At 40.3% G+C, this 16389-nt stretch overlaps 1 protein-coding gene across 1 annotated transcript in view; it reads right to left on the bottom strand.

Annotated features, from left to right (window-relative positions):
- Nucleotides 1–1178: 1178 nt before the first annotated feature.
- MYO10 (myosin X) overlaps nucleotides 1179–16389 on the bottom strand; it is a 151952-nt gene continuing 136741 nt past the window's right edge. Inside the window, 11 exon segments of the mRNA XM_040695597.2 lie at nucleotides 1179–2616; nucleotides 2904–3095; nucleotides 3477–3929; nucleotides 4704–4824; nucleotides 5755–5891; nucleotides 6524–6731; nucleotides 8413–8710; nucleotides 10439–10562; nucleotides 11781–11938; nucleotides 13056–13250; nucleotides 13689–13831. Coding sequence (XP_040551531.1) covers nucleotides 2506–2616; nucleotides 2904–3095; nucleotides 3477–3929; nucleotides 4704–4824; nucleotides 5755–5891; nucleotides 6524–6731; nucleotides 8413–8710; nucleotides 10439–10562; nucleotides 11781–11938; nucleotides 13056–13250; nucleotides 13689–13831 — 2140 coding nt within the window. The 3' untranslated portion in view covers nucleotides 1179–2505.

The raw sequence follows: 16389 nt of genomic DNA, 5'->3' as shown, positions 1-16389 counted from the left end.
CTGTCTCTGCAACCTCACCCACCTCGCAGCTGTTGTGTGCCAGCTCCAGTTTGTAGCTGCAGACAATGAAATGCAGTGGGTTTCTAGGGCTGGACAACATACAGAATTACTTACATTCAGTATGTACTCTTGGTTGGTACTCATGTTAGTTCTCTTCCATACTTAATTGGCAGAGCTGTAAATGGTGATCTGGAGCGTATGTCCCGTGAGAACTAGAGGTTGTCTGCATCCAAGAAATCCCCACTGCTCTGCCTGAGTTGCTGTAAGGTCATCTTGCCGCTCGGTAGCACGTCTGTTAAGTGTTTGTACTGGCACAAACCTGCATGTACCTGTTGTTAGAGCCGTACGTCTCAGAAATGTGGGGCTTGGCACCCAGGTTTCTGATGCAACACTTCTTGGGTGTAGCAATTTCCTGCGCATAACTTGTGTAATTAAGATCATTAAGAATTCTGGCACCCTTACAAATGGAATGTATTTGTATGATGAGGGAAAGTGCTTCTTAGACTGAAGCCTGAGGACATGAGTGGGACTGAGGCACAGCCAGCTTCGAGGCGTTGGAATACTGGTGTGCTAATAGGCTGATGCACGATTGCATTTCCTTTTCAGCTGCCACTGCATCCTGCCATTTACCTGGGTGGATGCTGAGGCTTGACTGAACGGCTTCTGCTGTCCCCCCCTTTTTCTTTTATAAACAAGCAAACATAAAAACCCCCATTAATAATATTGTTGTGGCAGGAACTTACCTGAGCACGTTCATAAGCAGCACATGGACACAACTAAACCCTCTTGCTGTGCTGGCCGAAATCGATATTTTGTGTTACTCCAAGGCTGCCTTGCTAAGAGCAGCAAGCCCTGTAGCCTCCCCATGTCATGTGCACGTACTGCAGGTGGCTAATAAAAAACAGCTAGCTTACATTGTGGCTATGCAAATAGCAAAAGCTTTACTTGCGTATTGCCTGTGGAGTGGGATTGCTCAGCAGTCCTTCCTTTTTGTTGTTTTTGTGTAACTGACACGTATCTCGATCAAGTAGGTCGCTTTGAGCAGATGAGAACTTCTCAGCACAGCACAAACACGTGCATCTTTTCAAGAAAAGCACATATGGCGTCACACTGTGTTCTTGGCTTGGCAAAATTTAGGGTTTGCTGCAAATCCAACGCGGTATAGAATGGAAACAAAGGACAATACATACATTTTCTTTATTGCTGGACTTGTTTGTTTTTGAGTAAGTAGGCATAATTCCTTAAAGGCTGAGTTTTTTAATAACAGTACATTTTTTCAGGTTTCTTTTTTTTTTTTTTTTTCTCCTGTGAATTAAAAGATACCTTTGATCAAAGTTTTGCCTTATATTACAGTATTTCTGTACAAAAATAGAAGCCCAAAATCAGCGTACTATCAGCTGATATTCCCCAATGTATTTACAGGGTACTGTCAAGAACCTTCATTAGGCAACCAGGTAAAACAGAGAACTCAACATTAAAGCAGTTGCGCTGTACAACTTTGCATTCTCTACTCAACTCTGAATGGCTCCGACACTTGAGAGTCCAGCCACGATTATAAGAGAGCGGTGCCTTTAAAAGAAGCTATTAAAAACTTAAGCTGACGTTATGGAGTACTGGAAGTGATAACTGTATTTCTGTATTAGGGCAGTCTATAAATATTCTCAGCTACGTCTCTATAATACAGCAGATACAGAACGCAGACTTCTGCTATTTGTATGGTAATACATATTTGCAATAGTAAAATCAATGTAAGAAAACTTTAGAATTTACCTGTTAATAAAACCGCTTATAAAGTAACCATACAATTGTAACAACTATAACTCTGAACTATTAAAATGTACAGAAAGACTGTTTACACCATTGCACATACTTATTCCCTTTGCTCTGAAAGACTTACGAAATACAGAATAAAATTAGTCATATTTCCCGGCAGCTCAAATAGGCATGTGCAACGTGCACATCGGTGGAGGCAAGGGGAAACAGAATGTTGGCATCTCTCAGGAAGGCTGCCAGCAGCTCTCCAAAAAAATATACCTTGCTCTTCTTCCCTCCCTCTTCCCACATATATGCACACCAGTAAGTTAGTGCAGAATGGATGAATACAACTTTGTTTTCAGTGTTCTGCAAGGGCAAAAAAATTCCCCTTGATTTTTATCAGCAATTTTAGGTCAATACAAGGCAGGTTTTATGTCATAAGGCACTTATTACTGCTCGTCTTGCAGTAGATCAAGTCTTAAGGCATCCGATACATCAACTGAAGGTAATACTGCCTTGGAAAGCTTTCAACGAGCCAGCAGTTCCAGTATGCGGAACTGCTAGTGACTATTTCAGCTGATTTTTCCCTCCTCACCCTGTGGTCTTTCTAAAAAGAAGGCTGGAAGGTATTTTCCTTGGAAATTCTGGTACTTGGTTAGCTTGTCAACAGACGTGATCAGTATCGCCAGGTCACCTTGAGGCCAAGCAGCAGTATGTTCTGTTTAGAGCACAGCAGAACTGGTTTTGTTTTCACCTGGAGCTGCCCTGACTTCCATGGCTACTCACTGATCGAGAGGTGCTGTAGCGTTTTTTCACAATCATACTGATGTAAGCTTTCATCAGCTTTGCAATGTCAACCACCTGCCAAAAGAATAGAAAGAACATCGAGTCCTGAGTGAGGCAACCCTATGTGAATGAATTCCTTTCTACGCTAACAATATAAAACCGTTGAGCTTTCAGCAAAAGTCTTTTGCTATTAAATAGAAACGCTCAGTATTTCTACCCATCTCACTATGTCTTCCTTTTAGCTTTACAGGGATCTTTAAAAAACCTGGTAACATTTGCAGCAAATCCTTCAATTACAAAGTAGTCTGGCTATTAGAATAGGAAGACTAGAGTAGTAAAAGAAAATGCCTTCTTGCTCTTACCTCACTAGTCTCAAAAAGCAACTCTCTCTCGTCCACCACGATCTTGTAGGTGTTGGCAAGCGGTGCACCAAACGACAGGATATGTTCATACTGAAACACTTCCAGAGGCCTTCCTTCCCCACGTTTGTAGACAGAAACCGCATCAGCGCTGACTCCAAGCCACAACTCTTGTGGGAATCCCCCTTCTTTGCACTAGAAGAAAGAATGTAAATTAAAAGTGAAGGTAACAGAGGGAGCCACGCCACACTTCTGTTGAGGTTCTTGTCTGTAGCTGTTTTGGAAGAAAAAGAAGTGTAGTGCTAATCCATCTTTGAATGCAGTGTTCCATGCTTCTCCTAAGCCTGTACCCAACCTATACAGCCTCTGTCCCATAAAATACTCACCTATTTTATGGTAAGTGGTGGATTTAATGGCTACAGTGCATGCTGACTGGAGCATGCTTTTAATACACAACATTTTATTATATCAGCTGTCTGAGCATTGTGATATAGTATTTATGTTTTCACCACTGTAATGAAATCACAAACCATATAGTATAAGCTGTATTTTGAGTGTTCAGAAGGTTTTACTCACCTCTACATCAAACAGTGTTGACCCATAGCCAGGCCATTCCTTAATCAAAGCCATATACTTTGCCATAGCCTGCTCCTGGTTCATCCTCTGCAGTTTTTTCCATTTGTCAATAATACTAGTCCTGGAAGCTGAGATTTCCTCTTTGACCCACATGTCTAACATCTGATCCTCCTCAACCTTCTGTTTGCTGACAGAGCCACTGCGAAAACTCCTCCGCAGCGTTCCTTCAAGAAAGCTGGCTCGCTTCTTCTCAGCCTTCTCTGTTGCAGTGAATGTTTTGGTAGACTGCGTAATCCGAGACTTCAACTTCTGCAAGGGATAGACTTCCTCCAGGTCTGGTATGGTGGTATGCACAGTGTAATCTCCCTGAAGGTACTGGAGACGCAAAGCTGCAAGGACCTGGAGGGTTTCTTCAGGAGCAGGATAGTGTCCTCTAATCACTGCTTCGTGAGCCTAAAGAGGGGACAAAGATAGCTTTTCATGCACAAACAAAGTCTCTAAAAAGACAGAGAGAGAAACAGGACGTAGACTTTGTGCAAAGCAAACCCTGGATCTGAAATAAATAATCTATCCCATCAATCAGCTGTGGTAAATTCTCATTCCAATTTTGTTCAGCTGGATAAGGCAGGGTTTACCAGAAGAACTGCAAGGCAATTGATGGTCTTGCCCAAGGGGAATTTACAGTTACTAGTACAGCTCTTTGAGAACCCAATTGTGTAGGAAAAACTGGATTACTAAAAAGGAAAATAACATGTAAAGGGGAGAAAATTGGGATCAAAATGCTTATTTGGGATGTCATCTAAGCACCTATACGTTAGGAAGAAATGGCTATCTGGTTTTACTTACTGCATTAAGAATCTGACTGTGAAACTGTTGTTTCCAGCCAAACAAGCAAAGCCCTACCACAACTTTGTAATAAACATGACTGAGGGAAAACAGGACATCTTGAAATTAATAATAAAATCAACAGAATGCTTATATGTTATTGAGGTCTGTAGCATAAGGATTGTGATTCTGAACCAAGACTAAAATGCTGGATCTTTGCACAACCAATTTAATCTTGTGGAAACTCAAGGTGAATCAGTTATGTCAGCATAAGCTGATGCTGCTTGATCTTGAAGCACGTTTAGTTAAACAAGATGCTCAGTCAGAACATTCCCGTGGTGACTAGGCCTTTTGCTTCTTCCTTCTCTTAAAAGTGCCTCAAAATAAAACCTATCTCCTTACCTGCTCAAACATGAAGGCAAATTCCACGCTATCTTTTGGGACATTTTCTGTGTCCAGGAAGCAGTAGAGCTTGAAGTAGAATTTCCAGTGCATCTCCCCAGCTTCAGCAGTGGCAGCAAGCCTACTCGTGTATGGAAAGGAAAAGAGAAATCAGATCTTTGTAATCAAACTCCTTTCTATACTGACACCTGAACAATCTAAGCACTAGCTGAATTTTACTTTCTCATACCTGGTATCAATCTGGTATTGTTGGCAGTGGTTACTTCTTTTCGCAAGTATACCTCACTCTTGCGATCTGGAGATCTATTTATCTACATGTATTTAGAGACTAAGGAATCCCTAATCAAGGAATTACAAATGTTGATTCAGTTTTCAGTCAACTGCCTCTAAAAAAATTCTTTTAACAAGCTTTTATTTGTGACTCAGCCAACTGCTGATAAAAGCAACATTAAGTATTGTTAAAAATGTGATTGCTCATTAGCCAATCTTTAAATCCCCGTTATTATATACAGGTAAAGGAAGCTGACTGCCGTGTGTATAGCATAAGGATGACAACCAGGAATGTAGGCTTGCATTACATTTTCTTACTGCAACACTATGGTAGTTAAATTTCGTCGGTAAGAAAAATGTTATGATCCATCCTGTGGTGACTTCCATGTGAAGTTAGGCAGTGGTACTCAGAATGGCAATGACTGCCTGGAGTTCAGTTCTCCCAGAACTGAGACAACTGCAATTTTAGTAATGGTAGAAAATTTTGTGGTATTGAAAAGGAAAATGTGGAAATAATAATAAGAAATATTACTCTACTGGTGTCAAGATTGAGGAAAATCAAACCCAAGTAAAGAAGCAGCTCATCGATTTGTTAAGAAAAAAAAAAAACACAACACAACAAAACAGAAATAAAGATTCTTTTGTTCCACAAATAGGCATGTGTATAATTCAGCTGTGTCATCACAAACAAGCAAGGAAGGAGAAAATTCAGCGTTATTGCCACTGTTAATGTATTAACTGCAACTTATGAGAACAGTGGGAGAAGAGGAAGCGCACTCACTTCTCAAACTTTGCCAAGACGTCAGCCACGATGGTTCTGCTTTCAATTGCTTTATCAGTAGTTCCATTGTATTCAAACAAAGCAAACATATTTCTGCTGTCCTCCATGGCCAAACCACGAATTAACTTTTCAACCACCTAATGAAAAACAGTACATGAAGAGCCACAGCACGGAAAGGTGGTAGCACAGAGGCAAAACAAACAAATAGGAGAAAATTCAGTTACGTTTTCCATTAGGCTAAAAATGCTCCTCAGATATTCTCATTGTTGCTATTAAAAGTTGCCAAATTCCAATTCAACTTTTATCCTAAGTAAGGATGATTATTTTAGAACATGTATGTGCTATCACCTGGCCACATGTAACCACTGTATTTCAACAACTCAGATACAGTGGTCCAGCTTTAGCGAGCAGCATGGCTCTCACACACACACCAGTATCTACTGAAGTTATTCTAATAACGCCTCTACTGAGTTGTAAGTCTTTCTTGTATTTTTTCCTAGAAGAGAGAGCTGCAGTTGGATACCTCTCTGCAGACTAAGTGCAGTTCATATACACTATAAATATACATGCATGTATATATATATATATACAGGGTGGGGTACAAAGACCAAGTCTTCCCTCCCCTTTCCTCACTGGGATAACTGTGCCCTCTCAACTGGTGGAGACACCGCCGGTGATTCTGAATTTCACTGCTGCTACTGGCTGGAACTGTCATGTAAAGAGAAACTGGTTGTGTTCCACAGCTGTTCGTTCTGTCACCTCTTCTCACCTCTCCAGCTGTAGTGTGCGAGTTGATCGTAATCTTACAGGAGCCACCACCATGGCAATAAACTGTAGATGTCATTTCCTGTCTGCTGATCAGAGCTTCTATTTCATCCCGTGACGGCACAAACTCTCTGCATTTGGTTTTCTTCAGAGATTCATAAGTAAAAAGTGCATATTTCTCCATTTCAGTTCCTGGAAACTGGTCACGAACCCTGCAAGACAAAGAGTGCTTTGAGCTGCCAGTCTGTGATACAGAAAACTTAAGTACTTGAGAATTGTTTTTTTTTCCTGGAAGTGACAAAATACCCCCATATTCTGTATGCTATTTCATTGACACACTCAAAGGTTCACCTCACTGTCAAGCAAAGTGTTCTAATTTGGTTTACACCGCGGGAAAACATAGGTGGTCATTTTGTTCTACAAACCTAATGGAAAGCAAAAACTCAACTGCCTTTGTATCAGTAACTATAGGAACATTGTAACGGCTCAGATCTGACAGCAAGATAATAGTAATTATCTTGTTGTAATCAACTCCCCTTCTGTCAGTAACAGTGGTTGAATGAAGACAAAACTACACTGAGGTACCGTAGAGAAAAAGCAAACAGAATTTTGACAGCTCAATTTTGCAGTAGCGTCCCTTAAGATACTTGATTTCTATTCCTGGCATTCCTGAGGATTCTCTCCAAACATTACTGAATATCCAGCAACAACTTCAATGAACTAATCTGTGATTATTATTTACACTATAATATTATTTATTCGTAATGAACCTTAATGAAGTCCTAATTATTGAAAACTGTTGAATTTTGGTAGCTCTCAGAAGAGAGCATTTCCATAGTATTTCCAATGATAAAACACAAATTAAACCTTATTAGTTGGGAGAAGCTGGTAAGTGTATGAAAAGTAACAGAGATTCACGATATACACAGCATAAAGAGATTCTCGCTTACAGCAATGCTTTACGATGACTGTGCAGTGATAGTGTTGAAACCTACAAGTATTGTATCAGATAGCTGGATTTTTTATTAATGAGAACACTGTTTTATGAGCCGAGTTAAATTTAAAGAGTGAATCAAGATTGATTCTTTTTTCAATTCTAGCTTTTATGCAAAGCGATTGACGTCTTTCGGTGATCTTACTTTGTTTGAAAGATATGCCTTGAACTCAAGGTTTCTGAGGTATTTATAAAATTTATAGGTATTTATAAAATAATTACATTTAGCAAAGTGATTTACACAGTCCATGTTCCAGCACAAATACAGACATGACCTGAAATTACTGAGAACAGTTTTTTGCTAACAAACTGCCTTTCCTAATGACACACTCCTTGCATTCTTCCACTGCTTCAGAGCAGAAGGAACTCCATGTTCTGGTTCATGCTGAGCTGGCAAAAATAGTTTTTGTTCTTTTTTTCTGAACACCTGTTAATGTCTTAAAGTAGATTTGCAAATGGACATTTTTACCTCAAGTACATCTTTCAGAGCTGCAGTCTTTTACGCGCATAAGACATACCTCACAATACGAAGGTAAGAAGGATGAATAACATTATAGAAGGTTGACTCGGACAGTTAGAAATGAGACCTGGGCACACTGCCTGCAATTCATCTAAGCAACTCTACACAATTATAGAAAGCTTCCCCCCACCTTTTGTCAACACGAACAAATAATGCATTCAGTTTAGTGGGCTTTGGTTGATTCTTCAAATTAGAATTCCACCAAGATCAACTCCAACCGTTTCCTTACAACTGTTTTTTCAGATTTGTTCTTCAGTGTAGCCAGTTTACCACATGACTGCATGTTGTAGTCTCACTACGAGATGTCTAAACACAGTTACGCGTTGTGGGGAAAAAACAGTGAACCTTTTTTCTTGGTCTTCAGTTGAAAGCTCCTCACCTTTTGAGATGGAACTTGAGATATTTGAGGATGCTGCGACTCGGCAGAAACGTGCAGCTCATGCAGGTGAGTATTTGCCAGCTATAGAGGTTCCCCATGCTCCCAGGGTTAGGCACTTTATTGGTCTGCTTGATGAGCTGACAGTAGAGCTCATCTCGAAGAGGTCGTAAATCGTGTCCTGTTTGGAGAATACCTTGAATTATAGGGATGGGATCAGACATAGATTCCAGCTGCTGTAAAGAGTTAAATATCTTGATTGCTTCATCTTGCAGAGTTGTGTATCCTTTGTCTTTCAGCACTACAAACAAAAAATGGGGAGAACAGTGTTTAGACTGAGAAATGAAAGAGCACTCACAATCAGCATAGGAATTGTTCAGTGATATTTTACAGCCCTTATTAAGCAGGATGATTTCCATTTCAAATCTATGGTGCCAACTTATTCTATGAGCTATTCTGCTACTGAGATTTGTTCTGAATTGCATGAACTACCATTTTGAAATTTCTGACAAGTTAGCTTAAAATACACATCTTGCTTGATCAGACGGTTGGTTTTTTATGGAGAAGCTTCCTTCCAGAGCAATCCACACTGCTGAGAGTGCACTGCTTTGTCACTGTCACAAGGAAGTGATAAGCTAATCAGATTGTAAGTGAGGTAAAGCATAAGTGCCTTATGCAAAGTGACAAAGATACACAACGTCATTTTTGTCTACTGCAGTAGAAGTTCAATTAAATCCAAACAATACAAATAAAATAAGATCTCTGCCGTGAAACTGCAAGTTCCTTTTCAAGTGCTGGAAAAGAAAGCAACTGGTTCTTGTACTGCAGATTGTTCAGCATGGGCTCACAACTTTCACAACATACTTAAAAGCACCATGAGTTACTTGGGTTTATGGGGTGGAAGAGATCACTCTGATGTCTGAATCAATTAGGTCTACAGGATATCAAAGCACAGAACTGTACAGACATATCTTACAAATATTAAGCTTCTAACCAGCCAGTATACTGTTACAGAAAGTAAATGCAACTCAGCTGCAAGTCAAGGCAACAACCGAGCATCAGTCTATCTGTGGAGCTCCATTTATGATATGGCAGACTTTGGAAGGACATCTACCTCAAAGGAAGCTCACTTTCTCTGTTCGTGGGGAATAGAGAGCAGACGTGCTGCACTTGTCCATGGGACTAGCAGCTAGAGTGACGAGAACAGAATGGTGCCTTGCCATTGGACAGGAGGAGGAAGGGAAAGAGAAGGGAAAAGCTTCTAAGGTTTTAATTTTCCTTGTCATTCGAGCAGCAAGATATCATTTGAGTTATCAGGAAGTACCTTAGCTTTTAATCAGCTGTCAGCCTCCCACCCACCTCCCAGAGATGAAGCTTCTGATCTGAGTCAGACCTCGTTTAATACACAATTGCAACATAAGTAAATACACTTAAGGACATTAAATTCATAATCATCAATAGCTGTGAACAATTCATTTAAAACAGACTTCTAAGTTAGTGACTGAAGAAGGGATATTTAAAGACGTGGTTACACCTGTTTCAGAAGTAAGCAAACCACTGCTTTTTCAAATCATTTCCACTCACACCTTTTGTCACCGAAGTAACACTTCCCACCACAACTGATGAACCTTACACTTGTTCTGAACTGGAAGCCGTGCAATTCCCTTCGCAGGGTATGAAACAATAAAGATTTGAGAGGGATTCGAGGAGGCTGAATGAACTGGGCTTAGTTCCGTGTTTCAGTGCCAGGCTTTCAAACTGTCTTAGTTGCATAGGTGAGAGTAACAAATCAGCATTAGAACAGCAACAACAGTCCTCCTTTCTGTATCTTCCCTGTGGGAGCACCACAAGCCCATGGTTCTGTGCTAGATAAACTGCTGTTTTCTACCTTCCGTAAGAGAATGAGGAAACTTTTTTTTTTCATTGGAAAATGTATTTTGCCTACCATTACTGTAATATAGCCACAGACTGAAAACTCATGTCCTACAGTTCAGTCTTTCATAAGGAAAAGTATGACTGAAAAGCTTACAGTTTAGATTGATGTCCCCATATGGCAGTGGTAGTAATGGCGAGTGCAGTGGATGATGAGTGTAACGGAGAATAGGGTTTCTCTTATAGATCTGCTCAACCACGTCAGCATTCAGGCAGTTTTCCTATTGGGGTGAGAAAAGAAGGAGTTTGGGTCCAGAATTAACAGTGATGCAGTGCTTTGTGCCTTCAGGTTCCCTGTGAAAAGATTAGTTATCTGTGTAACCAGTGTTAGCTGGTAGTAACTCCTGCTGTGGCTGCTGCAGCACTCTGTAGGCTATGGATGCTCACTGCCTCCTAACCTCAGTACTTGCAAAAGCTTACTTTATCTATGCAATTAAAAACTAACCACAGTAGAGCTGCAGGAGAGAAAAGTAAAGTCTCATACAGTTTGTGGAAGTGCGTTTTCATTTTACAATTGTCTTACTCTAGTATCTCACGACTGGAGTTCTATCAAGATGTCAGTCATCAATTTCTATTTAGAATTATTTATACACCAAAACTGATTGGCTTTTTTCAGTTGTAATCTACAGGAACTATCACAAACCAGACAGTCCGGAAAAACAGCTGCTGTAAACCTGATGCACCCATTCTGACATCTAAATACTGTTCTTTCTTAGCCCAGGTCTGACAAATGTATAACCACCGTCTTCTGTCAATCCTGAACTTCCACATATTTCTACTGCTCTGAAGAACAGCCTTCACAGACCTGAAATTTAGACCTGATAATTCTTCCCCATGGGGGAGGCCCTCACTAAGGGAAAAGGTTAGTATTATCCCCCTTGCCTTCTTTTTCAGAATTGTCTCAGAATAATCTAAGAACATAAAGCAGTAAGCATTAACTGAGTATGTTTCTCATCATGCAGAGACATGCTTAGCCTACGCTACCACATAGCAAGAAATGAAACACAAGGAAAAAAAAAACTACAATCCCAGGAGCTGTCCAGTCCACATCCTGGTGTGCATCTCACAGCGGACGTAGCTGAACAGGTCTGCTAACCCATGAACCCGCACACCTCGCTCTACTGCCTGGCACAGCAACGCCTGGTGAGCTACACAAACCAGTACAGCTTCTTACTGTTTTCATGCAAAAAAAAAAACTCTTTTCCTGTCCAAGCTGCACTTCATACTTTGTTATTACACTGTTTAAACAGAAATTCCTTCAGCAGGTGAATGAATATTGCTGGTTCCACAACTTCAATCCACGTCACTGCGTGACTAAATCTCCTATTTTCTGCTTTATCACCACATCTTGAAAGGCAGCAACAACAACAAAAAGAAGAGAGACTGATTTCAAATATTTAAAGAGCCCTTTTTTCCCACCCCCACCTGTTTGTTCCTACCTTAATATCCTGGATTAGTTGCTGAGTTGGGGTATCAATCGGCGCTTTTGTGTCAATCACATTCTGGATGGCACTTGACCAGCGGGTCGCTTCATTAAGTAATTTGGTATAGAGGCGGTAGCAATGTTTGCGTCCATATACAGTTACATTCCAGTAGCCTGGGACAACAGTAAAAGTTATTAATCACAGAAGCTACATCTGCAAAAATACCACAACTTCTATCTGAGGACAGGTGTAGTCCCATCGGACACCGAGTGCTGAATTCTGGATTGTGTTGGCAGCTCTTCAGAGACAAAGAACTTGTAAGTAAGTGCTGTGATACAGACATAAGGTCTTTCTAAGGATCTTCTCCTCCTTAAAAAGGCATCAGAATAATCTAAGAACACAGTCACCACTGTGCAGCCTTCCACTTCACCCAGTAATCACAGTACAAGTGAGCAGAGGACAACACAGTGGACTACTGGGACACAGCTGATAGGCCCTGCTTCTCCATTCCTGTCTGTTAAATGGCTTATTTTGTATATGGGCCTTTCATTATCTACAGCACACATACTAACAGGTGTAATGCATGAGCTACTACTTATATTTAAAAAAGTCATTAATTTCCATTAATTTCACGCAATTGAAGTGGCAGCTATGACAAGAAGAGCATTTCAAATCCAGTTGCCTCTCTGTATCATTGTATAGAATTTTTTTTTTTTTTTTTTTATTATGAAGCAGATTCAATTAAAGAAACTCCATTTCATCTTTCACTAGCAAAATCCTCTTTGAAGTGTCGGTGACCCCAGTGAGATTACATAGAGCTGCCAACAGTCGCTTCTCATTTGCAAACAGCCATGTCTGAACTGAAAACCAGTTCTGAAAATGCGGTGGGGAGCTGACTCAGGTGTAGCACGTAGGTTAGCACATCCTTATACTTGCTCCACCAATAATGTATGAGGAATACATAAAGAATAATGTATGAAGAGAGTGCTCCCCATTTGTCTTTCTCCAGGTATTTGATGTGTAAGCGTAAGAGTTCAAGCTAACGTAGCAACAGTGCTCATCCACGATAACCTGAACGTTGGGGAGAGCAACTTTTACTGCTGTGTACATAGTTTCTTTCGTCTTTTTCCCATTAAGTCCTTGTAAAATCCCTCAGTGAGTTAGGAACTTGATTATTCAAAATGCAACTGTAATAATCCACTGAAAATATTCTAGGAGAGCATTTGTTGCACTATCAGGTAGGTAGGACAGAAGGTAACAAAGCATGTTTGAATGAGAGCATACAATTACCCGTCTCTTTGAAGATTTTTTCATCAGGTGGGACCACTGAACAGAGGCTGTTTAGGACCAGCGTACCCAATTTCAAAGCATTTTTTTCAGAACTCTTGTAGTAGTCCAAAGAATTGTGTGTCAAAACAAACCAACGCTTCTTTAGTTTTAATGAAGACATCTTTGGGTTGTTCTTTACTTCCTTGTGCAGCCATCCTGTGAACAACACAATTAAAAAAAACAACCAAAGTTGGACAAAATTAAGTTGCTAGAAGTTAGCTGCATACTTTAACAATGAAAACATGATGTGAATTGTTTAGCTAATATATTAAACAACTTCGAGTACAATTATCAAATGGTTTAACGATGAAAATACTGTATTATATCCACATGAAAACGTTTCAACTTTGGTGTACAGATAGAATAATTCTTTCAACAACTCACAAAACCGATTTTGTCCTCATTGCACTGATTTCTTACTTGGCTCATAAGGAGTATAACTTCAGCTCTATTAATTTGTGAGCAAAGTCCACTGTACAGAGATGAGGCTCCAGCACTACCATGCTGTGCTGGCATACTATGAAGACCGCACAGGAGAAACAGTCTCCTTTTTGGTTAATGGTCTTTGTGCACTTCATTCAACTTGGTTCTTACCCCTCACAATGAATTCTTGTCCTTCCACTCTTGTGTCCCCCTTTGACCTCTGCAGCAGAGTTATCCAGTGATGCATCTCTTCAGGTGTGTCAGCATTACAGTGCAGAACACGATTAGCAGTAATAATCACAAAGGAGTTGGGTCTATAAAAATAAACAAAGATCGATAACACCTTTACAGTCAGTGTACTGTTTAACTCACTGTCAGCATAAACACTACTCACTGTTTGCATTCTGCATTCAGATACATACCGTCCATCTCTGTAACATTTATTTCAACACTACTACGGCTAAAAATATCATGCATTTAAAAAGACAGAATTACTTCAGATTCACACCGAAGTGCCAGGGCTCTGCGTGGTGGAAGAGTTTAAATTAAACTGCAACTTGTTGTATCTCAAATCCATTCTGAGCAAACCCCCGATCTTTCATCAGCTTTTGATCGTAATCAGAACTTTATTTCAGGGTCAGATTTATTTAGAGTGTCTGCTTCAGTAGTTCCATTAGCCAAAACCAACTGCAGTTTATTAAGCTCCACAGTGAAACAGCATGCGAACACGGACTCTTTTATTTTTAATGCAGCGCAACCCAATTTGCAGACAGTACAATCTATTTTTAATGAGAGTTTGGCTTTTATTCAACCCTACACGGGATTCAGTGAAGCATGAAGAACGAGCCTGAGCAAACTGTGCTGATGGCTCTCTGGATTAGAGGGGCAGGTTTTTCAGCCTACAAACACCTGCTTTAGCCCTTTACCATCAATTCTTTTCATCCTGGAACGCACAGAATCACAGAGGTTGGAAGAGACCTTTGGAGGTCACTTGGTCCAACCCCTCTGCTCAGGCAGGGACATCCAGAGCAGGACCACATCCATCCCAGGATGGGATGTGCCCAGGACCGCATCCATCCACTTCCTAAGAGCTGTATCAGACGTAGAAAATGGGAACGATGCAGTCTGGGCTGCCCCATGCACAAGAAAGTCATAGATCTTCATTTTACTGTTCTGGTGAGAAGGCAATTGGGTAGAATTTAGAACCAATTAGAACTGTTTGTGGGATTGGTTCACCTAAGTACGATGGCATTGTCCAAAACCAGTACGTGCTGTTTAAAAGCCAGATGGAGGTCAGCATGAAGTAAATAAAATAATCAGGAGGTAAAATTAGAATACTGGTTGAAGACAGATTACAGTAAATGAAGTAATGTGGAATGTGTGTAAAGAAGTTATAATTATGCAAATACAGAAAAATAGAAAGAAGAAATATCTTTGAATACTTTAGTAGTATTTAATATTTAATATACTTTAATAAAGCCAGAGAAAACATGCTGTCTGTGGGTAGCACTCAGCAATGTGACAGAAGTGGGTAAGGAGAGATCAGAACTTAATGTTTTGGTCACAGTCACTTTGGTGCTGCAGTGCTAAATTATTCAGAAGCGGTGGATGAGGAAACACACAGAGATGTGAACTGAACAGAGTAATTTTGCTGATCATTGAGGAGGAGTCAGCTTTAGACTGAGCTATGTGAAGCACACTCTAGAAGGCTGTGTAATGTGATTCCAAAAGAGAAGCAATAGCAAGAGACATGAAAAATGATAGAGCTATGGTATAAAGTAAAGTAGATCAAGCTATCAAACGAGGTTACAACCAACAGTAGCCAACCTTCCAGGGTCCCCTTTTCCCCACTTTAGGAAAATGACAGAAGCCCTATTTCGGGGATTCCTTCTGAATATGGATTCAAAGAGCTCCTTGCTCAGCTTCTCTCTTTTTAGCTGCACCACTGGTTTCATATTAGTCAAGACAGAAATACTTTATTGCCTACATCCGTCAAATTAATTTCCTAATTGAAAACCCTTCCATCCCTGATTTACATTCTTAGACTCAGAGAACGAAATAAATAAATAAATACAATTACAAGAAAAAAACAAAACTGTGAGACATGCCTCACTAAAAACATTTTGAAAGCTTTGGACGTGTGTGTTCTATTATTTAGGAAGCCTGGGCTGTGATTGTATCACAGTTACTGGTAGTATCCGGATCGTGGTAAGCCAAGGAGAAACCAGTAACTTAAAGCCAGCTGTTTCACACATTTGCAATGAGAGGACTGGAATGAACTGTTACAATGCAAGTAATATACCTCATAGCCAGTAATCCTGTAACCCAAGCCAGACCATGAACTCAGGTTACTTTTTATCCCTCAATACACTGTTGCTAGTTTGAGAACTAAGAATTCCCTTGTTTGGTTTTTTTTTTTCAGTTTGTCTGTTTTCTAATGCTTGCTTGTTATAAAAGACAATCTCATTCTAAGAAATTGTTATCATCCATGTAGAATACAACATTCTTGCAAAGGAAGATAAACTACAAAACACTAAAAAAAAATTTCTGCCTACCTCATTGCTATTGTTTAGTCTGGAGAAGAGGAGGCTCAGGGAAGACCTCACTGCACTCCACAACTTCCTGAAGGGAGGTTGTGATGAGGAGGGGTTTGGCCTCTTCTCCCAGGCAACAAACGGGACCCGAGGAAATGGCCACAAGTTGTGCCAGAGGAGGTTTAGGTTAGACATAAGGTAGAACTTTTTCTCTCAGAGAGTGGTCAGGCGCTGGAATGGCCTGCCCAGAGAGGTGGTGGAGATGCCGTCCCAGGCGGTGTTCAAGAGGTGTCTGGATGAGGAGCTATGAGATATGGTTTAGTGGCTTGTGGTAGCAA

This window comes from Gallus gallus, chromosome 2 (genome assembly GCF_016699485.2).
Source record: "Gallus gallus isolate bGalGal1 chromosome 2, bGalGal1.mat.broiler.GRCg7b, whole genome shotgun sequence".
NCBI lineage: Eukaryota > Metazoa > Chordata > Aves > Galliformes > Phasianidae > Gallus > Gallus gallus.
The sequence above is the reverse complement of the archived record's forward strand: the minus strand, read 5'-3'. Positions and strand labels throughout refer to the sequence as shown.